Source organism: Atheta coriaria, unplaced genomic scaffold (assembly GCF_025399875.1).
Source record: "Atheta coriaria isolate IRGN ID8LTWV9N9 unplaced genomic scaffold, Caltech_Dcor_3.1 hic_scaffold_9_pilon, whole genome shotgun sequence".
NCBI lineage: Eukaryota > Metazoa > Arthropoda > Insecta > Coleoptera > Staphylinidae > Dalotia > Dalotia coriaria.
In genome coordinates this window covers 9631743-9657173 of record NW_027045451.1, presented here as the reverse complement: position 1 = coordinate 9657173, position 25431 = coordinate 9631743, and the positions used below count along the sequence as shown (strand labels likewise).

The 25431-nt window shown below is 37.5% G+C and overlaps 1 protein-coding gene and 2 non-coding genes across 3 annotated transcripts in view; 1 reads left to right on the top strand and 2 right to left on the bottom strand.

The window, feature by feature from the left end:
• The window catches only part of side-II (sidestep II), a 154359-nt gene that overhangs the window by 113329 nt on the left and 15599 nt on the right, over positions 1-25431 (top strand). The window contains exons 3-4 of the mRNA XM_065311984.1: positions 14224-14432; positions 24696-25010. Coding sequence (XP_065168056.1) covers positions 14224-14432; positions 24696-25010 — 524 coding nt within the window. The remainder of the gene's footprint in view (positions 1-14223; positions 14433-24695; positions 25011-25431) is intronic.
• TRNAA-UGC (transfer RNA alanine (anticodon UGC)) lies at positions 1905-1976 on the bottom strand. Its single transcript has one exon. It is a non-coding gene; the product is annotated as a tRNA-Ala (tRNA).
• On the bottom strand, positions 2049-2120 carry TRNAG-UCC (transfer RNA glycine (anticodon UCC)). Its single transcript has one exon. It is a non-coding gene; the product is annotated as a tRNA-Gly (tRNA).

The following is a 25431-nucleotide window of genomic DNA, read 5'->3' as shown; positions in this document are numbered from 1 at the left end:
AATTTTTTTTAAATATTCTAATAGTTATTCTGCTATTCCTGCTAAATACAAATCAAACAAATTATAAATCATTAAAATCTGTCTAGCCGTTCTTGAGTTACAAATGATGTAACTAACACAATTCAATTTTATACGTATAGATATGAAATATAATAATGGAAATAATTAATATTTTTACGTAAGAATAATTCAATTATTTTCTTATTGAAGGTTACATATACTCTCTAGTTGTATAACAATCGTTTTCCTATTCGTCGTTTTGCAATCATGCGGATCTGTCGTCCTGTAACCGAGTCCTTTTCTCGTCCTTACGTTAATTAAGTTTCGCCTTGAGCAATCCCCATCGATGCGCGTCGTCAACAAGTTGGCAAGTTGCGATGCGATCCAATTGCATCACATTTTTTTCCTCTTTTCCTTTGCGAAGGATAAAGTCCTGGTGCTGAAACAGAACAGGACGATTTGCATCATGCTCCCAAGACGCTTGCGTTAATATCCGTGCCAGTTTGCAACACCTTTCACTTACAAACATCGGACACGTTTTAATTAAAGCTTTACACAAACAAGCAAAAACAGAAAAAGCTTTTGTTGCACGTGACTTGCAACGCTTGCAGGTTTCAGGTTTCAGGTTATAAAATGCAACGTGACTTTATACGCAGAATTGAAATTATTACATTTTTCTGAAGTTGCTTTTTGGAATTTTGATGTTAGGATGATGTATGAATAACGAGGCAATGAGTCGTCCTTTCTGCGAAAGGTAAACACGTCTTATTTGTATGTAAATTCACGGGTCACACGTGCGCGTCCTGCGAATCCTACGAGTCTGCCATTTCCGTGCCGACGGCGTCAACGACGTGCTGGCGTGAAGCGAGGGCTTATTGCAAGGACCCTCGAATTTGAATTCATCGTCGGACAATTACACCGCTCTTGTCTCGTGCTGCTCTTCGTCCTTGCGTAATTTACCCACTTGGCATAATTTACAAAATTTCCAAACGGATTCAGCATCAAGAGTCAATGTTTTTTAGATTATACTTTACTATAGGCAACTCAATACACACGTTTTCAATAGAAATCGCTTTATAAGTGTAATATTTAAAAATTGTATATTTTTGAGTTTTCCAAATATTTTCCAACTGAAAATCGTGAATTCTACCCAGATTTACATAAATATGCAAATGCGCGATGTATTTCGTTTTCCGTGCACTCTTCGTGTGTCGATAAAGCTCTCGCGGAGGCGGCAGTGAGGGTGGGTGAACTTAAAGCCAAAGTGCAACGGCGACAGCGACGCGAATGGAGCGATATTCCATCAAGAGCCCAACCGCACGAGTTTCACCACCGACGGGCTAATACGTTTAGCGTGTCGTCGCCGTTTGCCGCTGCCGCCGCCCCCCGGGCGCTTTGAGGATGCAAAACGACCAACAACGTCGCGACGACAAAACGCGAGTTACGAGTCAATCACTTTTTAGCAAACGAGTTTATTATGCACAAATTTTAACAATACACAAATACTGAAAATTATACACTGGAATTACAAAATCCGTGAATAATCCGTACTAATATTATAAATGCGAAAGTCCTGATGTTTGTTTCACTTTCACGCAAAAACTACTTAACCGATCATCATGATAATTTTTACACATATTCTTAGTGGTCCCCGAAAGGTTATAGGCTACTTTTTATTTAATAAAAAATATTTTTAAAATAAAATAAAGAAATTGTTTTGCCAATCACTGAGTACCTGGATATATAATATGTTCAAAGAATTATTTGCTAAATTATTCAGTGACTGTAACAGAAAAGGTTCTAGTAAGTTTTAATGCGCTACCAATGATACTACGAGGTATACTTTGTGAGAAAGAAGAAAAAATTCGCAAAATATTAATTTTAACAATTAGAAATCCAAAATTTGGAGATACTGGGGATCGAACCCAGGGCCTTTCACATGCAAAGCGAACGCTCTACCACTGAGCTACATCCCCGATGGTTAACCGATTCTACAACAAAAATCTTTCGAACCTAAGTTTTAAAAATACAAGAAAATCAAAAGAAGCTGCGATGGCCGGGAATCGAACCCGGATCAACTGCTTGGAAGGCAACTATGCTGACCATTACACCACCAACGCACATGTTTGTTAAAAAATAACGAAACAGGAAGAATGGGAACATCCCAATCAACTAATCCCTACTAATATTATAAATGCAAAAGTCCTGATGTTTGTTACACTTTCACGCAAAAACTACTTAACCGATCATCATGAAAATTTGTACACATATTCTTAGTGGTCCCCGAATGGTTATAGGCTACTTTTTATTTAATAAAAAAATTATTTTTTAAATAAAATAAAGAAATAGTTTAGCCAATAATACCTCTGCATCTGGCTATTTGACTACTTTAACGCCATCTAGCATTCCAGCAATGAAGCTCAAACCTAAGTACTATAGTACCATCATACTGTATTATCACACTGTATTACCGACAGCTACGTCAACATCAAATCCAATTGACTACACTATGGAGACTGTACACTATACTTCCATAGACTATACTTTCAGCCATTTTAAACTTCCCGCCATTCTACTTCATTTTCACTTCTTCTGTGACTACAGACGCTTACGGAAGCAACTTCATTATTTTATAAATTCGCGAGCGAAGCCGCGGGTTAAAGCTAGTAAGTGTATAAATCATTGGTATTATACAACATGTAATTTTCACGAAATAAACTTGTCATAACATTTACATAGTTGGTTTTATTTGTTGCGGAAACGGTAATGTTTTGCTATTTCGCTGTTACGATGAAAAAATCAACAGAACGTAGAAAAATTACATAATGACTCCATCAAACTTTTTTTCGTTACGCTCATGAGTGTCGTTCGTTTCGACGTTTTTCCACTTCTGTCGACCGACGTGCGTTTGCGGCTTTCCATCAACCCCATGGCAGCCATATTAGTCCTGTCGCGCGCGGAGGCCTCATGTGTTATACACACAACAAAAAATGAACAAAAAGCACAGCGAAACAAAACGCGAAGTGAGCAAAGGCAGAACAAACACAAAAAGCAAAAAGTCGCAGATTTACATGTCGGAAGCGATAGAGGATATGAGAATATGAGCGCGCTCCCCGCAGGATATGCATGTGCATTCATTTCCACATACGGAGGCGGCAGCGGTGCGAAAACGCGCGACGAAAAAATTATTGCGAGACTTTTTCGTGTGTCACGCGCACGCAACGTTATCATTACATGCATGAAGCGCACGCATGCCGCCCCCACTCGTGCGGCGCATTAGTAAAACAACACGCGCGACACTCGCATGGAAAAAATAGTAATGCACAAATCGCGTATAATATACAAAGTGTTGGAGAAAAAATATAAAAATACATAATAATACATATTGAAACATTCTGTATATAATTTGTACATTTGTGCGACAGATGGTCGGTGCCCACGTCCTATTATCCTGAGCACATAAACGGCGCACGCACTGCATTCGTCCTTTGCGTTTTAATTGCTTGCTGAACTCGAACGCAAAGGACTCGGCGCGCGATGAGGACTAACAGGCGCATGAAAAACGTTCATTATGAACACGTGTTATTCATAGTTTTTGCTGGATTATAACTCGTAAATTCTTCAGGCATAAACACGTTAATTATCGTAATAATTTTGGTTTATTTTATACGGAAAATTCCGCAAAAATAATTTTGGATGTTTAAAAATATTATTTTGTGCACTAGTGCGTAAAATCATTATTTACACACGCATTAATTTGTGTTTCTAAAATATTTATCATAAAAACGTATAAAAATTATATTTTTTGCAAGACGTGCATATGTTATATGTACTAGTGTTTAAAATTCACTTTTACGCACGCAAAATATTTAATTTATAAAATTTTGTTTTAAAAACATATTTTCATCAACCACTTTTTCTTAAAATTAAATAAATATTTTTAATGTTTTACTAACTTTACTTTTTTTTGCACTAGTGTCTAAAATATTTACTTTACACACTTGATATAAAATATACAATTTATAATTTTTTGTTGGTCAAACTTAAACGAAGTTTAATTAAACCAAGACGCCTTGTCAGTCCTCATTGACGGGCGCCAGTGAAGTGTAGGCTATTAAGGTCCTGCCACTAATGTAACATCGTAATTACGGTACGAACGTCCCAATAACAATCCGGCTCGAAACCTGTTCGAGGCCAACAACAATAATTAATAAATTGGCAAACTATCGACGAACTATTATGCTTGATGGGCTTTCTACAAGGCACAAGAAGCGGCCAGACGCCCCCGAGGCTATCGCTTGACCGGCTCCTCCACCAACACGCAACTTCATTCTACTCGTATAATGAACAAAGATGTGCAATATTCAGCACAATATTCAAAGTTGCCGCTTGTGTTTGTGATTAAAATTATCGGCGCTTGCACAATTACAGCTTCATGTGTATCCTGTAAAATATTTCGCTTTTTGCGAAATTCTTTTGCTTCAATGAAAAAAAAGATTAAATTTATGTGCAATAGCTTTCAGCTTTGTATCAATACATAACGTATTTTGTATTCTTTTTTTTCGTAATAAACAATATGCGTACATGGTTTATTTCCGCACGTTTTCCAAACGTTCAATTTATTCGTGTTTTGTTTGTAATTTTTCCATTTGCATTTTTATTTGTATTTTTGTTTCGTTCGGGAATAATGGCGGATCGTTTATGATTTCAATCAGCGCCGTGCTTTTAAACCGTCCCCCGTGCACCGTCGATGACATCGATGCGCGATTGCGATTGCAATAAATAATTCAATTTTTAAGCGCGCTCCGCATGCACTGCGTCCACGATCGACAATGCGTAATTAAATTTTGCGCGCAATTACAAACTCGCCCAAAGAACGGAAACAATCGAATGCGCAAATGCTGGAAAACGGAAAACAAGCAAACGGGAAAACGAACGTTTTGTAATGAGAGCGCATATGCTTTCGCGGCCGGAAATAGTGCGGCTTACAATTTGAACTGGAACACAATTTCTGTTTTGTTATTGCTAATTAAAAGTTTTGTCCTTTAGCCCGCCGATTATCAACGATAAATAATAAAATAACATTAGAAACGGAAAAACGTTTAAAATTTGGATTACAACATTTTGGTTAGAGCTAATGCTGCTCCGTAGACAAGTGCGCAAGCGCTAGTTAGATCCCATGACTAAAGCCCGTGACTAAAGTACTTTTATGTGATTTCTGAGTCTGAAAACAGTGAAAAAGAGGTGGTATTTAATTTTAATAGCCAATCAAAATAAACTACAGTTAATACTTACTAAATATTTGATATAGATCCCATGACTAAAGCCCGTGACTAAAGTACTTAAAGTGATTTTTGAGTTTCAAAACAGTGAAAAAACAGATGGTAAATAATTTTAATAGCAAACTTAAATAAACTACAGTTAATACTTACTAAATATGCTAAATATCGCTCACATGAGTAATATACCTACGTCATAAATCACTAGTGAATTATAAAAATTTCTTATTTTTCCTCTCCCTCATAAAATATTGCATTCTCGGCATGGACGTCGATGATAAAATGAATTTTGCTTCATGCTTCGCGCACTCGTCGTCCATGCACCATTTTTAGATAGCGAAATGCAGTCGCATGGTTTGCCGCTTGGATGGTTAGATAGTTCGGATCGTTGCAGCCGCTTCTTTGCGCCGTCTTGCGTCCTCCTCCCGGACGACTTAATAGCCGAATTTATTGGTTGTAATAAAAGGCATTATGTGAAACCACTCGGACTTTATTGAGATTGCGAGCCGTCGACGGCGAAAAAACGACGTGTTTTTTTGCTTCCTGGTGGACGCAGTCGTCGTCGTCGCCGCAATTAAATTACACGAATAAAGATAACGATGTCCTTTTTAATTTACTTTGATTAGAAGTGACGTCCGGCGAAGCGTGACGCAATCTCGATTTCCCACCGCTGGAAATGAAGATGTTAGAGTTAAATGTTAGTTTTTCCTTTATTGCTTTATTTTTTTTTATTTGAGTAATGTACACAATGAAATTACTGTGTAAGTGCATAGTGCACAGGGCAGTGAAGAAAATGGAAAAATGTCAGATAAAAATTGATTTTTATTTTTCAAGGAACTAGTTCAGAAGGTTCTTAGAACTTGGAATATTTTACTGTATTCGTAAAAGTTTTAATCCCTGCGAACGAAAGTTTAGATTGTTTTGAGAAGAGAGTTTTTAAGATTGGGGACAAACTCATGTGATAATCCTACGTCGGCGTGCAGAAATAAAGATCCGGCCGAAGGACACAAAAGAGGCGCTACTGAAAGATGTTTGCTCATAGTGTTTATGTCTCTTTTCGCTGGTGCTATCATGATGAGGTGCAATGTTTACATTGTAAACATTTTCTTTTCAAATATACCATGCGTTTGAAATCAAGTAAATGCATTTTTAAATTTTTAATTAATTACAAGCAAATTAATTGCGTGATTTAGAAAAAATAAAGAATTGTCAATGCAATATTTATTTTATACAATAAAAACGTCAAATGATAATGATTAACGTGAAATTTCTTATAGTTATCAAGTAATTTATATCAATAGTTGTTTTTCTTACAAAACATATTTTTAAACGTTAATAACTTTCAATATACTAGCTTATTTGACAAGCTGTTTAGATTAAACTGATTATGAATGTAATCCCTACTAATATTATAAATGCGAAAGTCCTGATGTTTGTTACACTTTCACGCAAAAACTACTTAACCGATTATCATGACAATTTGTACACATATTCTTAGTGGTCCCCGAATGGTTATAGGCTACTTTTTATTTAATAAAAAAAATTATTTTTTAAATAAAATAAAGAAATTGTTTGGTCAATAATACCTCTGCATCTAGCTATTTGACTACTTTAACGCCATCTAGCATTCCAGCAATGAAGCTCAAACCTAAGTACTATAGTACCATCACACTGTATTATCACACTGTATTACCGACAGCTACGTCAACATCAAATCCAATTGACTACACTATGGAGACTGTACACTATACTTCCATAGACTATACTTTCAGCCATTTTAAACTTCCCGCCATTCTACTTCATTGTTACTTCATCTGTGACTACAGACGCGTATGGAAGCAACTTCATTATTTTAGATATTCGCGAGCGAAGCGGCGGGTTATAGCTAGTTCCAAATATATTTGTAAAATTTTATTAATTTTGCATGAATGGTTGCAGAGTTAATCAGAAAATAGTATTTTTTAGTAAAATATATTTTTATTTTACTATAAACATATTGTATATATCTATTATTTTGGCACTTTATGCACAGTTATAAAAGTGCATCCTTTTTTTCAATTTCCTTAGTTTTTGCATTTTACGGCTTTTCCCTGCGCATTGCAAGATAAGGGGTGCTTTTGTCCTTTTTTCGATTTTGGTGTGTGCAAATGCACTTGTTTCCCGGAAGTACGTGAGGGTCCATTCCGACCCCATAATAACGGCAATAATCATTGCAGTTACGCGACACATGCATGCGAATGGTCTCGAGTCCTTTAGTCCTACAGCCCTTTAGTCCTTCATCCCCCATCCTAACAACCATATGCTCCTTTTAAACACCCTTAAGCTACCCTTCAGGAAAAATCTTCATCTTGTCTTTGGTGCCTGTTTTTGTACTCTCAAAGGACAAAAAGAAGGAAATTGTGTATTTCACATGAAAATCGCCGACAGTAAAACCGGTAATAACGTAAAACATTTTTGTGCCATGTCCGGAAACGAATATATTCAAATCCACCCCCCGTGTGACTAAGGGTTGCAAAGGGTGAGTAACGGTGTGTGTCCTCGCAGTGTTTTCTTTGCGTCAGCTCAACTTTCGAAAAGAAAACGTTCAGAGAATGAGACAATATTGAGCGGTGGACTTTGAGAACCCGCTGCGGACGCAGGACACCAGCAGGACGAGCACCCCCTGAGGACTTTTGCGGGGAAGACTACCCTTGGGATGTAACACACTAAATTTTACTATCTGTCATTTGGTTGTATACAAAAATAAAATACAAATAAATTTTAAACGCAAAAATTAAGTCTAGTGCCGAATTTTTAATTTAATCTGTTTGTGTTAAGTTAAAAGTTAAGCCAAAGTTTTTTTTCTGAAGAAGTTTGAAATAAATTAGATTTCCTTTTGATTAAAAGAATTAATAAAGGACGAAGATGGCCGAGATGGTTACTAATGGGGAGGCATGCACACGCCGCGCAGATATTGCTTTGGCTCGACTCCAAATCGATTTTTCCGACGATTCGCAGACGACGGCGGCGGCTCGCGCGTTGTGCCAACAAACCTGCAACACGGAGCTGGAAAAAACCTAAAAATAAAGCCATCCGCAGTGAAATACTGCACGGCGCACATAAAACTAACGCCAGGAAATAAACTGGTAATCAAGGAAATTCCCAAACATTACCCAAATTCTTCATAATGTGTTTTAAAAGCAAAAATTTACTTAAAAACCAAAACTTTAATAAAAATTATATTTCAATAAATATTACTAACTAGCTGTTGCCCGCGACTTCGTTCCGGCAGTGTTTAATAAAAATGTAATTCGTTTTTACTCTCTTGTTCTAGACATACTCGTAGTAAGAGTCAATTCTATCAATAAGATTAGCAATTTTAATTTAAAGAAATTATGCATATAAAGTTTTGTCAATAATGCACTTCAGCGCGCCATCTCGAATTCAACTATTTAACTATAACTATGATTGAATCTCAATGTCAAATTTTATTCTATAGAAAAGAACTGTTTTGAGGATTTTCCCGGCAGTTATTCGAATTTTTCTCACCTTTTAAACCTTCCCTAGACCTCCACGAATAATTCAAGACCAAGATAAGATAAATCCGTTCAGCCGTTCTCGAGTTTTAGCGAGACTAACAAACAGCAATTCATTTTTATATATATAGATAAACTTACTAATATTGTAGTTTAAGCTGCTGGAAATAGATGGCTTTAGTTTTTACACACAACGTTACAAAAGTTGCCTATATTTTTGTGAATTGACATTTATAAGCAAATTTACAGAAACAATCAGTATTAAATGTTAGTTACGGGCAGTAAACTTGTAGTTAACCACACAGAATGTTCTCTAGTTCAATAATTGCTCTCACTGCACTTAGGAAATGAAATATTTTAATACCCAAAGTCAAATAAGCGAAATAAACCTAAAATAAAGTTTCTGTATTGATCATTTGCTGTAGAACTAAATTGACAGAACGAAAATAGAAATATCAAGACATTTGATCCTGCGATTTAATATCGCCAGCAAAGCAAAGAAATGGCAGCCATTGAGATTGCGATGGATGGACAATAAAATCGAATGATATATATCGTCTTTCTATTAGCAGAATAAGCTTTACTTACAAATAAAGTTAAAAAACCACGACAAGACAACTTATAAAGACAAAAATTGTTGTTTAAACAGTTAAAGTAATTAATGAGTCCTGTAATTAAATCTAGCACGCACAATCATCAAATTAGTGTGAAACTCTTCAAACTAACCAGCGAAAAACTAGTTCAAAAAGTCGAAAAACACATCAAACGCTGTAAATCCTTTGGCATCCTCGCATTTTCGCATCTAAGCCTCACTGCCATGTTTTTTTTTTCGTTTTGTTATTTCAAACACGCTAACTCGATGTGTATCCAGCGCGTTATTAAATTAACTGCAAAAATGTGAAGTCTTGTGTTATCCGCGCAGGCGGGCGGCCGCCCCGAGAATGAGCAATGAGCGGCGCAGGAATAAAAAACACAAACAAGGTTCGCGAAGCAGGCTTGGCGCGAGGTCGCCGGCGCGCAGGAATGGCCGGGAAAAGCCCGGCAATTACTCTGGATAACGACGCGACCTGCATCGCAAGCGTCGCGTCTCTATAGATCAAAGCGTCTGCAGTGCACACATATACACATGTTTTCACATGGATAGGACTAACACGCGCGCGCAGGCCGCTGCAGGACGCCGCAGGAGAGTGCAACGAACCAAACTTTCGCGTAACCAGGCCAGGCTCGAAATTTCCTTCGTCTGCATTTTTAATTATTTCGTGTGGAAATTAGTGTAAAGGTATATTTTCATTACCGGGAATTATAACCTATAAAAACTTAAATTGTAATTTGTTTATATCAGAATTATTTAATATTATTTTAGTTTGCAAAGCATTAGAAAAATAATGGTTTTGTATTAATGCAGTAATGCACTTTAGTGCCATTACTGATTGAATTATTTAACTATAACAATAAATAAATTTTAATACAAACTTTAAACCTTTATTTAACATGTTTTAAGGCACAATGTTTAATATTTTAATAGTTTATGTCCTTCGTGAGAGAAAGACTAATCCAATAAATCATATATCATCAAAATCTGTTCAGCCGATTTTGAGTTATAAGTGTTGTAACTAACCGGATGATTTAAAAAGTGTCTGAGAGCTGATTTTTTCAGGCACAAATAATTTTTTTTACAAATTTTTTTAAACTCATGAAAATATTAAAGTAAAATTGATAGTGAATTTACTACTGATAATTTGAAAACTTTCTAAAAGGTTTTTTCTAATAAAAGCAAACTTTTGCCGTGTTTCTATTTTTCGGTCCTGATAGAACTTAATATTTTCTCACCTCGTGAAAATCGATACGTTTGCAAGTGAGTAGCATTTCTCGTTTGGCATCGAGTCGTGAGTTACGTAACCCGATGCGAGTGCGCCCGTCCGTCGCACGAAAATGTGAAAACGTGTGAAAACGAAAGGATAATATGAAAAATGCTAACTGAAGCGCGCTCGAGGCGGCGCGGAAAAATTGAAAATGTCAAAAAATGTTAACACGATTTATGCAGTCTGCGTTGACATTTAGAATATGAAAATTATTTCCATTTTCTGCGATTTACGCGAAGGCAAACGTTCAAAACACAACACATTAACTTTTCACTCAATGTTTTTTTCCTTCCAGACATTCCTAAATTGAACAATTTTTGTTTAGAAATAAAATTTCCGCAGAATACAAAATAAATTTATAGTTACTTATATTTGGTGTTCTTTTAAAAAGCTCAAAACCTGGCTTAAGGTAGAAGTTAAGTTTGGTTACTCAATGTTCATCCTGTGGAGGGTCCTGCGCGGCGTCGGAAACCTAATCACTGTAAATCTCAAAGTTTTACAAAGTTTTCTGCTTGGCGCGCAACTTTTCGCTCCCTTTTTGGGGCATGCTTCGACGCGTACTTCCGCCAACAGCAAGAACAACAAGATAACATAAGAAACAACATGAATACAATAGCTAAACACTTTTCAAAACTTTATAAAATGTATTAATTAAATTTACTTCAGATTTTTCTCAAACATACATGCAAATATGTATAACTGGTTGCCTAACATACAAATAATTTTATTATGCAACACAAAGTACAAAAAATTTAATTTAAAATTATTTTTAACAAAAAATCAAATTTTGAGACAAGATTCAAAGAAAAAGTCCTTTTTTCAAGTGATTTACGCTGATGGATAAAACGAAATTAGTTGTACGCGTTGTGCACCCAACTCCGATTATTTACGGAAGTGCGAGTGCATTTTAACGCCCGCTATCCGGTTTGCGTATTCGTCCTGAGATGGGCGAAGCGCTATCCGGACGAGCTTTATCTCAATTACTTTTAAATCAAACTCGAATTTATTACCGGCGCGCTCGGGACGAACGAGCTCGCTCGACGTCCTAATGTTCGGACATATTTCACGTCCACCACCTCATCGCATCCTTCGTCCTGCAAGAGCTTCATTTGTCTACTTCTAATCTAACATAAAATAATTCTCATATTATTCACCGCGTGAATAATAATCTGCATAAATCACAAAATTATTTACTATCAACTCAAAAATCACTTTGAGCTTGCTTGACATACAATTAATTAAATTTCCGCAATTGTGCTCGGTTTCGTTTAAGGCTAATTTCCCAATTATGCGCACGTTATGCAGAAAATTTTCAATTTTTGACTCGGGCAGAGACATGACGTGACATTAATTCGGTTCAATTTTCGATCACGTCATCGCGTATGCGCGGTAAAGCAAGGATAATGAAAATTTCATCCGGCTTCTATGTCGCGAATGTTTTTCCACTGGAAGGACATGCGATGCAATGTTTTATTTACGTGCGCGGTGCGATTTTCGTAAGCGTATGCACGGCGCCGTCGAAAGCGGCAGCGTACGGTGGAAATACCAGGAAAATAAGTAATGGAAAAGCCTCCCGCCGCTAGCCGTTATATAGCTTGCAGGCGAAAAGGATTACTTGACAAGGAACAAAGGACTTGCTAGTTGTGTTACAAATACGCCACGGTCATGCGAACTGCAGTTAGTTATTTATGTTGAATGTAAGACTCAAGGGAGAATTAGAAAATGACTGCAAATATTCACATAAAATCTATATGTTTAAAAATGAATTGCTGTTCGTTAGTCTCGCTAAAACTCGAGAATGGCTGAACGGATTTATCTTATCTTGGTTTTGAATTATTCCAGTCCAGGGAAGGTTTAAAAGGTGAGAAAAATTCGAATAATTGCCGGGAAAATCCTCAAAACAGCTCTTTTCTATAGAATAAAATTTGACATTGAGATTCAATCATAGTTATAGTTAAATACTTGAATTCGAGATGGCGCGCTGAAGTGCATTATTGACAAAACTTTATATGCATAATTTCTTTAAATTAAAATTGCTAATCTTATTGATAGAATTGACTCTTACTACGAGTATGTCTAGAACAAGAGAGTAAAAACGAATTAGATTTTTATTAAACACTGCCGGAACGAAGTCGCGGGCAACAGCTAGTTTTTAATAAAAACAAAAAAATATTTTTTAATTTTTTTTCTCTGGACACATTGTATATCAACTTTTTTTATATTTCTTTAATCTATTTTATGTAGAATAGTCTCATTTACAGCGTCGATGTGGTGAGAACCCATTTGGCAAACACTTTGTGCTATAAGGGTAGTGTGCGGCGTGTACAACCCACTTTCGAGCAAGCCCTAACCTCCTAACGCTAATTATCCCTTATGTAACGACTAATATTGTTATTAGAAATCGTGAAATTTGCCGACACACCCTAGGACACTCACCCCCCGGCCACCCCCGTTTGTGATAACAAGTTACTTTGGGACAATCTCCACACGCACCCCTTTTGCTCCACATTCGACTAACGACTATAACCTAACTCGTCTTTATAGTCTGACGAAACAAGCCGCCATTGTCTGAACGCATTGCATGCGAAGCGCTAGAAAGTGAAATTGAGGGGTTATCCTAGAAATCAATTCGATTGTCACCACTTCTGAATAGAAATGGAATTCAATTTAATTGAATTCAACTTTAATGAATGGAAGTGTTTGCCAAGTTTAGAGTTTGCTAAGGAGAAAATACTTGAATATAAATTTGATACAATAAATGAGGTTAGGTTTTAGTGAAATTTTTTTTATTTTTTTTACGGACACGGACATACTGTATATGTGAGGTTAGGTAGCATCTTGCTAGTAGTTATGAGACAACCACAAACGTGAAATTTCAAAATTTGACCATTCAGGGTGGACAAGAAGCTGCAAACAACGGTCGCCAAACTAGGGCGGCCTGTAGGGGTGAAAAGGTCGCAAAGGTCTTGAAGGTCCTGTAAACTCGCCGGCGAGGACGAAATGCTCACGGGACATCCGAAAAGTTGCTGTTGGAATTTCTCCCACGTCGTATATCATAATTTGCGCACAACACATTTTTAAATTTTAAACATTTGTGTATAAAGTTTAGTATTTGACAGAATTATATTTTCCGAAAATTATTCACTAGTGATTTATGCAAATTAATTTAATATATTTTAAATGTGTAATGTTGGATGCATTATTCAACAGCAAGCGCACCGACAACATAAATCACAATTATATCACATTCTCAATGCGATATAAATAATAATGCAATAAAATAACAATGCGCATTGTACGATGTGCGATTGTTCAATTGTTCGCAAATGGCGGCCCAGCCCCTGATTCTACCAATTGCAAAACGTCAATTGTTTACCACTTCATCTGCTGTACAATATTTTCAAATTTTATGATGCGGAACAAATAAAAACCGGAAGTTGTATAGTATCATTAACATACATAAATTATTTTAATTATAAAATGTGTACACAATAACATAATAACAATGATATAATTAGTATTGAATATTATGGAGTGAAACTAAAAAACTTGTTTTCTGTGTTGCAGTTTCGACGTGCGTGGTAAACCGTTGTCACAGGCACGCCATTGGTCCGCACCGGAAGTATTCGGTTCGAGAGCATACTTCCGGACGGTGTCCGAACCAGCGCAGCTCGTCATCGATGACATCCGCCGGCACGATGAAGGGGTTTATCGATGCAGAGTTGATTTTCGCAATGCGCAGACGCGCAGCTTTCGCTACAATTTGACAGTGATAGGTATGCAACCAAATTTACATATTATATTAAATTATACTAAAAACCGTAATGAAACAAAATACTAAGTAAAATTTTACTTGGGAGATTAGTATGTTTAAATCGTTTAAAAAACAAGTTAATCCGACGGTGTGCAGCTTTAAGTCGCTAGCCGCCCCCAGGACTAAACAAGCGCGCATTAGTCATCTTCTTGTCTGTAGCATTATAAATTGTCGGGCATTAAGCGAGCTAAGCCGGGCGCTAATCAATTACGTGTAATTAAGTATACGCTATCCTTCTTAGCCGCCTCCGACCGGACTTTCAACCAAACGTTGCTCACTTGGTAGTTTATACTTGCACGTCGAGTAGGTTGAAAACTCCGGTCGTCACGCAGATGGCGTCGCCGCCGGTGCCGAGGCTCGCGGGGGCAGCAGATGGTCCGCCGCCCGCCGGCTAAGCTGCGAGTAATTAAACATATCTGTCAAGTATTAATATGTACGGCGGCGTTCTGCAATAGATGAGTTATTCGACAAGTGCAAGACGAGTCAAACTCACGCCGCCACCCGGGGGCGGCAAATTTGATGTTCTTTGCGTAATTTAAATTGGTTTAGTTTTCCATGATAAATCGACGTTTTTAATTACAATCACTTAGACTGATGGTTTTGTGGTTGTTACGCGTGGGGGCGGCAAAGGGTAAGAAAAGGGGTTGTTGTGTTTTCATTATGACGGATAACTTATAAATCTTTCAGGGCGAAACAAACGCCTAATCCGCGCTTGCAAGATTGCAACTCGATTCGGGAGCGTGGCGGTGGTTATAGAAGGACGTCGACGTCGGAGGCGGCTGAACGGATTAACTGCATTAATAATTCATGCTCAAGTCGATTTAAACTCGAAACGGATGCGACGCGACCACCGAACGATACAAGCGCGTCATCCTGCAATCCGCCGCCTCCGAACGCCGCCGCCGCCGACTTCGTTTCGCATTCGTTTCCTGCCCCACGCGCTATTTTCCGATGTTTGGAGAACGAACGACCGGACGTACGGGGAATATTTACACGCTAATCTTAGTCTAATTTATAGGCATGCAGAAAAATACATACAGTGTGTCCAGTTGGGAAAACTTACAAACTATCAACATTCCACCGGAAAATGTAATAAGGTGTCGACGTGTGCGTTGATGCATTCCTTGCACAGAATAGATTCGCGTCTAATGCGGCGTGTAAAGTTACGAAAGCCTGGGAAATTCAGCTTATGTCACCGCCGTCGAAGATCCGCCGTTGTTGGAGGCGGCAGCGGCATCGGTGAGAATATGAAAGTCGTTAGAACTTAATCGACGATGCAGCCTGAGCTTCCAGCGCCGAACTCGATCAGGAACATTGATTTCGATAACGCGAGGATTTGCTGCCGCCGCCGCCTCTTTCCCGCAAAGAAGCTTACGGCGTTCCGCGTCGGATGCGCGCCCGCACTTAGCGCACAATTATCGTCAACAATGACAAATAATATCTTTGTCGCGAGTCAACTATCGGCACGAAGTCGTTAGGCAAGTCGTTACGCAAGTTTCCCATCGTTGTTCGGCGAGAGTTTTCCCGATCGGAAAAGCTGTCTGCACGACAAACTTTCCATGCGTCATTGTGCATCACTAATACATAAAAATTTAAATAGTTTTTCTTTAAAATTTTTGATTTTTAACATCAAGACTTCAACTTTATATGTTGGACAATGCTTTGAGTTACGGTATAAGTACCGAACATGAGTGTTATAGACGTGATAAAAAATTTTTTTAAACGAAAATATATTTTAATATTTAATTTACGTATTATAAAACAAAAATTAGCCTTTTTTCCGGTTTTCCGTTTTGTCATTCTTTATCCCACGATAGAGAACCCTTTGAATTGCCGCCGTTCGGGTTCTTCTTCACAAATGGAGCGAACTTATCTCCAGCAAGAAAATTGGATTCGATGCGGATTATGCCCCGCGGCACGTGCGGGTGTACACGGGGGCGGCGGCGGCATGAATCCGTGAATCTTCAGCATCGACTTATGGCTTCACTGGGCGGCATATGCCGATACAAGCTGATCGACGGCGGCAGGGTACCTACTACACAGTAATGAACTTGATATTGATTTCGCGTAATCCGCCGCCGCCGCCGCCGCAAACAAAAAATACATAATACCGTATTACTGTATTAGATATTATTACTACTCGTATAATTTATTATTGATGCGGAATAACGCACCGCGACTTTGGGGGCGGCAAAGGCATTGAAAAGATATCGACTTCTTAATGCAATGGCTGAGGAGCAAAGGAGAGCAATCGACATGTCGACTTATTAGAAGAAAGCAATATCTGAGTGGAAGCTGCCGCCACAGTTACGAATTACATTACAAGGAGGCGGCGGAAGATTGTTATCCGTGAAATGAAATTTATTACATATTACTTTTGATCGTGTCTCAATGTAAAGCAAATATTAAAATTTTGCCTTTGAATAATCATAAATAAAATATTTTATGCAAATAAAAAACCACAAATTATTTTTACGGATTTTCCACTTTTCCGGTAAACGCTTCGAGCGTAGCATGGAAATAATTAAATTACAGCCAATTAAATTGACCCGCATGTATAGTGCAAATCGATTTAATTAAAATTTAATACGAAGCCAAAGGTGCACCGGTAATAACCCTCAAAGCTGTGCTTTTCCGGATTATCCTTCAATCAAAATTACATTTTTCACTATACAAGTAAATACTCTATTTAATTTTTTCCCCAAAGGCGCAGAATATTAATGATTTCCCAAAAGCGATTGAACTTTTTTTCTGAAAATTTTAATTTCCTACCGAAATATTCAAATCCTAGAACAGCTATTTTCCGTATACAATAGCCCGGAAAGTATATTTATTAATTTATTAATCAATTAGACCATCATTAATTTTCCTCTTTTGAAAGTAAGATCCGAAGTATTTGTATTAAAAGTAGGCGAAAAACGACGTAAAGGACTCAATGTATGAGTATGATTAATGACTGCCGCCCCACGGTTATACTTTTAAGGATATTGTAAGGATTGTGCGGCAGGACTCATTAAGCGCCCGGTTTACTCATTATATATTTTTATTTTTCTTTTAAAAGTTTAGATTTTAGATTCGGTGATCGTTAAATTTTCGGGAAGGGTTGTTTTAGTGTCCTGCCGCCTCCGAGTGTGCGGAACGTCCTTGATGGGTTAATCTTCCGGCGCGTAATAAAATTTGGTTTATTATTATCACCGGATATATGTGTATCGTGTTTCGGGGGCGGCAAACCGCACACGCGGGCTTGGTGCGCACACGTTGCCACCGCCGTAACTCGAGGGTAGTTTATGTAATCCTGTGGTGGGCTTAATCCTATTCGGGTTTGAATTATTTTCCGAAAAAAAATCATTAAACACACTGTATAGTAATTAAATTTATTTTAGAATAATTGTCAGGAACTTTGTACAACTTGTTACAACTTGCAACAATTGAAGCGATTTAAGAAAATGTCTATCTACGTCGGCTTCTTTATTCCGGGGAGCGGCAATGAAACTTTCATCAGTTGGCACGACAGTAAAAACTCACTTAATAGACGATTATTTTTATTGGGTGCGAGTATCTGCTCAGTGCTATGCTTTCATTCTATGCTGATCCTTCTGGATCTACAAACGATTAAACTAAATATTTCTTTTTTTAAGTTTAAATGTTCAAAAAGTCTTACATTGTATTCCTTAGAATTTTTAAATGTTTATGTAAGATTTACAGATTAAATTGAGTAATTGTTAATTATATGTGTTAAAAGAATCGATTTTACGTGAAAGCAAAAGCTGATCTATAACATAAAAATGAACCGCAAAATCTGTTTGTAAGCGCATCACTCAACAACGCCTAGACCAATTTGGCCAACTTTTTTTTTTTAAATGTTTGTTAAAGTCCAAGGATGGCGTCCTAGGATGGCGAAATTTGAATAATTGCCGGAAAAACCCTTAAGACAGTCCTTTTCTATAGGATAAAAGTTGGCATTGATATTCAATCACAATTATAGTTAAATAGTTGAATCCGAGATGGCGCGCTGACGTGCATTATTCGCAATTCTTTATATAATTAATTTGTTTAAAATTAAAATTGCGAATTTTATTTATTTAATTGACACATACTATGTCCAGAACAAAAGAATAAAAACAAATTACATTTTTATTAAACACTATCGGGGCAAAGTCGCGGGCAAAAGAAAGTAAATAATAATTTGTTGGACTTCTCCAAATCAAATTATTCACTCTAAAATTGACACTATTCCTGCAATAAAATATAAAATTATTTTTTAATCAAACCAATAAATTATACTTTCAAATAATAATTTTCCAATTTAATTAATACATAAAATTAACAACCGCGGTTTCATCCGCATCAAAACTATCCGTGCACGTTGATTAATTACGTTTTTATTAATTAAATAATATGAAAAGCTCACCGCGCTGCGCAGATAATACTTCATCGTTGTATTGTGTGTTGCGGTAATTCTAATATACCATGTGTTTCGCTGGCATTGAATTGAAATTCAATAAATTTCCTTTTTGCTTCACAAGCAGCGTTAAAACCAGAGACGATTTATTAATTTATTAATAAACTTTTGTTTCCCACGTGTGCACTAGTAGGATTTTCCAAGTGGCGGCAAGGATTAATCCGCACGCCCTTTTGGGACACAAAAGGTGTGCGCGTGTTTAATTGTGTGATGTATCGACAGCGCGCGCCGGCCCGCAAAACCTGAATGAAAATGCGATGTAAAGTCGATCCTTAAACAATCGGCTTTTCACACGCGCGCGCGCTCACGATAAGTGCCAAAACTCAAAACCAGGTCGGTGGAGATTTTGTCTAGGCGCGGCTTTTGTTCGTTGAGCTAACAAAGCACGAAGTGATATGATATAGCACCCCAATTTCCTATTTCTATTGATATGAAAATGTGCTTTATTGAGGTAAATTTTACTTTTGTTTGACTTTGGGTTTTACGCTTGGGATTTAATTGTGAGTAAAGTTATGGTTTCGATATTGATTTGTGGGGATTGCGAGGATGAGGACAGAGAGGGAATTTTGGTTGGGCTGAAAAATGAACGCTCATTGACGCATTAAAAGACGTTTAGTCATTTTTTTTCGGACGCGCACGCTTTTAAACGCGCGTTACGCACAACGCAGTTCATGACAGTTTGCTGGCCGATAATCATTTTACGCTTTTTGCGTGCGGGACACACGCGAAAAAAACTAGGGTCAAAAAAAGTCAGTGATGGAGTATGCACCAGTTTATAATCAAGTAAAAATTCATAAATAAAAATATATATGTTTAAAATTGCATTTTTGACAATTTTTGACACAACTTTTTTTACAATTTGAAATATTTATGAAAAAGGATTTTAAAAAATTACATTCGTTGTACTTTCACCTTTACCCACGGGTATTATCTACGGGGCGGAGCTTGCGCCTGCGCATTTGCTTACGGTACCTACGGATTCAAAGATTTCAAATACAAAAGTTTAAATACAAAAATCTAAACATGGAAATAGAATGAAAATAGAAAGAATACTGTAACCATCACGTGGCTAAACGTTGTACTCGTAAAACACTCAATTCCTTAAACGATTGCTACGCCCGCTCTCAATCAACCTCGTGACTAAAGTCCCCGTTTAGCCACTTGATACTTAATATATTATTATAAAAAATTATTTTCATATAATGTGAAAATGTGTAAATTTTTCTTTGGGGTTTTTAAAAGTGTCATTTTACACACTTGATATATAATACTTTATATTATCACATCTTTTTATTGTAAACATGATAAATGCGTCTAATGCAGTTTTCATGACGGAGAAACATAACGAGGTCTTTTCGGCTGTAAATGAGGTAATTTAATAAATATCAAATTACGAGGCGCGAGCAGGAACATAAGGATAATGCCGTGTAGTCGGAGGCAATTTAAAAAATGCAAATTGCACGCGCCGTCATAAATGTAATGAATCGTTTCGGCAAGCACAACACAACAGAAATTGCGCCTGCAATGGAGTCCTGAAAGTCCTGGAAGAACCCTCAAGTTTTCCCATATCCTGCGCATTACCGCGCATATAACACTTGAAACAAAATATTGCCCGGCTAAATTAAGCACGAAATCATCATTTGTTTTCGCAAACTTTTTGCAAACTGTGAAAAAGCTCATTTGGCCGGAAATCAATGTCAAGAGTCAGTCTGAATTATACACATGCAAAATTTAAAATGTAAATTATGTTTATGATCATTTTCTGTGTCCCCAAAGCGCAAACTTTTTTAAAGCTTTTTTCCGAGCTTTATTCCAACCAAAAAAAGCTAGTTAATTATTTGTTGTGATTCCTGGTGGAATCGGGGCCATTGTCCATTTAACTAGATCGAAAAAGTTTCCACCAAGCTTCGTTTGTGTATTGCCCAAGTTGAAAACACCTGAGCTTTTAAAGTAAAATAATATTAATATTAACAGTATGTAGTTAAAAAAAAATTGTGATCTGGAGCTTTAAGCTCCGCAAATCTTTCCAAGTTAATCATTGATGATTTGCTGCTAGAGTAAGCACACTAGTCTCTAGACAAATAACAAATATTTATAATATCATGGCGAATCCTTAAAGCTTTGGTCGGTTCGGTGGCGCTCGGACGATGATGGTGAGTTAAGCCCGAAAGCTCGCCGGCGTGCTGAGTTACTAGCCAGCGGGTCGTCGCGGCGGCGATGGTGGCCAGTCGGGAACGTTTTGCTTTATGTTTATAAACTGCCACTTAATCTCTGCGTTTGCGTTCCGGAGTTGGAGCTGTGGGCCCGACCGCATTTGCCGCCCCCGCTGCCCGCGTATATTTATGCGCCGCCACCCGCCGGAGTGTGGATGCGCCTTCGTGCCGTCCGACTGACTTTCCATATTACGAAATACGGAATTTATTTTGCACCGAGAAACTGCAACATTGTACACAACCGAGCAAAAGTTTTAGAAATGAATTAAAACCACCACAAATCAATATGAATTTATAAAAATATGTTGAATATATTTTAATTTTATGATATTAAATCATACATAAATAAATTTTGTATAAAATTTTATTTATTTTAAATTTTTGTTGTTTTTAAAAGTTTTAGACATTTGTGTATTATTTTTATGTTGGAATCATACGTACCAGTTGTACGTTGTACGCGCGGGTATGGTAATCGGGGTAGTTGCGAAAACGCCGGCGAGCATTCGCCGGGATTGCCTTTGGACGCGCGCCCGGGGGCGGCGAAAGCTTTAATACCTCATGCATACGCGCCGCGCCGTCCGCGAGTATTTACGCGACCATAAAGCATTATAACGCCGCCGCCGAATCCAAGCCAAGTGTCGTAAATTCCAGCCAGAGCAACAAAAATGTTCTAATGAACAACGTTCTTAAACAAGTCCAGAAAAGCTCACAAAAAAACATTTTCAAAACACAGCAAGAAACTAATCAACACAAAATATTTCATTTCATATAAAATTATTAATAATCTATATGTATAAAAATGAATTGCTGTTCGTTAGTCTCGTTAAAACTCGAGAATGGCTGAACGGATTTATCTTATCTTGGTCTTGAATTATTCGTGGAGGTCTAGGGAAGGTTTAAAAGGTGGGAAAAATTCGAATAATTGCCGGGAAAATCCTCAAAACAGCTCTTTTCTATAGAATAAAATTTGACATTGAGATTCAATCATAGTTATAGTTAAATAGTTGAATTCGAGATGGCGCGCTGAAGTGCATTATTGACAAAACTTTATATAATTAATTTCTTTAAATTAAAATTGCTAATTTTATTGATAGAATTGACTCTTACTCCGAGTATGTCTAGAACAAGAGAGTAAAAACGAATTACATTTTTATTAAACACTGCCGGAACAAAGTCGCGGGCAACAGCTAGTTAATAATAAATATGAAGCAAAAAGCTCTCAAAAGCTCAACTTTTGTAATAAAATTTAACGAATTTTATTTCCGGTAAATAATATTTTTGTTTACCTATATTTTCATACCTGCCTATGATACGTCAGCAAGCTGTGCAAGCACTAGACGCTGCGGAACTATAATAATATCATCCTGAAAGTCCTTCCTTGGCCATCCTTGAGCGGATGATTCTCTTCTCCACCGGCTGTAATATTATTTCAGGCGTCGCGCGCCTGTTATGCTTCCGCGCAAACGAGCGCGCCCCGCATGCCCGCCCCACATATCGTAAACATTATTATTATTATGAAGTTATTTGTTGCGGAAACGGCGGCGGCTGCGACGACGATGGCGGCGGCAATCTGCAAATTACCGCCGCTATCTATCCGCAGCCAGCAGCGCGTCGGAAGCAGGTCCCCGGCCATAATTCCGCAAAACGTTAACGAGTGCGCATAATCAAAGCGTTTATGACTGTTTTACGCAAAAGCTCTAAACTTCAATACGCTCGCATTCTGCCACAAAGTTAAACTTATAAAATATGCATATTAATCCGTGTTGTTTTTTTATAAATAAAAAAAATATAGAATCTGTTTTGTATGATTTGAGCTTTTTGAAAAAAAAGCTCAACGGATGTGTGTGCTTGCGTTGTGCCGATTTAAGCTGCGTTGGCATTCGTAATTAAACATCAAATAAATCCGGTTGAATAAATCATTGAAATTTCTCCACACACGCCCGACCGAGCAGCGAGCTTTCGATGCCTGGACGGCTGGTGCTTTCGAAGCCTCCCTGCCGCCGACGACCGCGTGTCGCGCGCAAGCATTAAAGCCCGTTTCGCTCTTTTTAATATTTATGGAGAATTACGCGGCGAGCTGCAAGCTGCGAGCTTTCACCCCGCACCCTCGCTGGCCCTGTACAATATAATTAATCAACGCATTTTAAATACTGTCAGAGAGAAATGATTCGAAATCATATTTTCATTTCGTCTGTGTAAACGCGGCGTGTTTACATTGCGCCGAGCTTGCGAAGAGCTTTCGGCGTTTTTCGCGGAAAAAGCGGAGCCCACGACGATGGGGAAGGAAGCGGCGCGTAATGCTGATTAATAGACCCGGGATTAACCGTAAACTCGTACTGGAGGCGGTAACTTAAACTGGATGAATTTATAAATTCTACTTCATTCTAGAGCGTGGAAGGCGCTTTTATCACCGAAAAAGCTTTAAATAACTAAGGAACAAAGCGCGCGATATCAAACCATACAATATTTAATTAAATGTAAATACAAATTTAACACGCTCATCAAACAATATTGATTTTCATTCAATTTTATCAAAAGCTCAATTTTAAATGTTTTATCAAAAAAGCTTCAAAATAATTTTAAATTTTCACATCCCTACTAATATTATAAATGCGATAGTCCTGATGTTTGTTACACTTTCACGCAAAAACTACTTAACCGGTCATCATGAAAAATTGTATACATATTCTTAGTGGTCCCCGAATGGTTATAGGCTACTTTTTATTTAATAAAAAAAATTGTTTTTTAAATAAAATAAAGAAATTGTTTAGCCAATAATACCTCTGAATCTGGCTATTTGACTACTTTAACGCCATCTAGCATTCCAGCAATGAAGATCAAACCTAAGTACTATAGTACCATCACACTGTATTATCACACTGTATTACCGACAGCTACGTGAACATCAAATCCAATTGACTACACTATGGAGACTGTACACTATACTTCCATAGACAATACTTTCAGCCATTTTAAACTTCCCGCCATTCAACTTCATTGTTACTTCTTCTGTGACTAAAGACGCGTACGGACGCAACTTCATTATTTTGGATATTCGCGAGCGAAGCCCCGGGTTAAAGCTAGTCTAATCTATCTATATATATAAAAATGAATTGCTGTTCGTTAGTCTCGCTAAAACTCGAGAACGGCTGAACGGATTTATCTTATCTTGGTCTTGAATTATCCGTGGAGGTCTAGGGAAGGTTTAAAAGGTGAGAAAAATTCGAATAATTGCCGGGAAAATCCTCAAAACAGCTCTTTTCTATAGAATAAAATTTGACATTGAGATTCAATCATAGTTATAGTTAAATAGTTGAATTCGAGATGGCGCGCTGAAGTGCATTATGGACAAAACTTTATATGCATAATTTCTTTAAATTAAAATTGCTAATCTTATTGATAGAATTGACTCTTACTTACTATTAAACACTGCCGGAACGAAGTCGCGGGCAACAGCTAGTATATAATAAATTATAATTTATTAAAATTATGAAATAAATTATTTTCTAAAATGTATAATTTTTTAATTTATTTTTTTCTTTTTTTTCAGTACCACCTGAACAACCAACAATTTTGGATAAATGGGGGCGACAATTAAACGGCAGTGTAGGTCCCCATGAAGAAGGCGACGATATCACGCTAACGTGCCGCACGGTGGGCGGCCATCCAGAACCAGTGGTGCGTTGGCTGGTCAACGGCCTCCCTGTTGATGACCAGTACGAACACAACGCCGGCGACGTCATTGAGAATCGATTATTGTGGCCGAATGTCGGCCGCAAGGACCTGGACGCCATCTTCACCTGCCAAGCGGTGAACACCATCCTCACCGAGCCAAAAGAAGCTTTCGTCATGCTCGATATTCATTGTAAGAAATATTTTAAATTTTTTTTTGTTGATAACACAAGAAATTAATTCCTAGTCCTATTCTTTGGAGTTAATGATAATTTTAAGAACTAAAAAAAAGTTTTTTAATCCGAGGTTAATTTTTATGAACGCGAGATAATGTCTAACCGCAGCAATTTCGCGAATTTTCCAGAACCTGTTATCCTTGATGATCCTTTTCTTCCAGGGATAATCGCGCGCGGTTGAAAGAAGTAATTATAATGATTAAACAAGTTTTAATAGGATATTGTAGTTTCGTCTTGAAGAACGTTAAACTTTGCAATCCGTATTGCACACATCCTTGTCGTCCTTGCACCTATCTACTCCTTCTACTTACACTTATCTCTTCACATCCTGCTACAAATGTGAAGTTTTGTGTACTAACAAGTAAAACTTCCAACGCG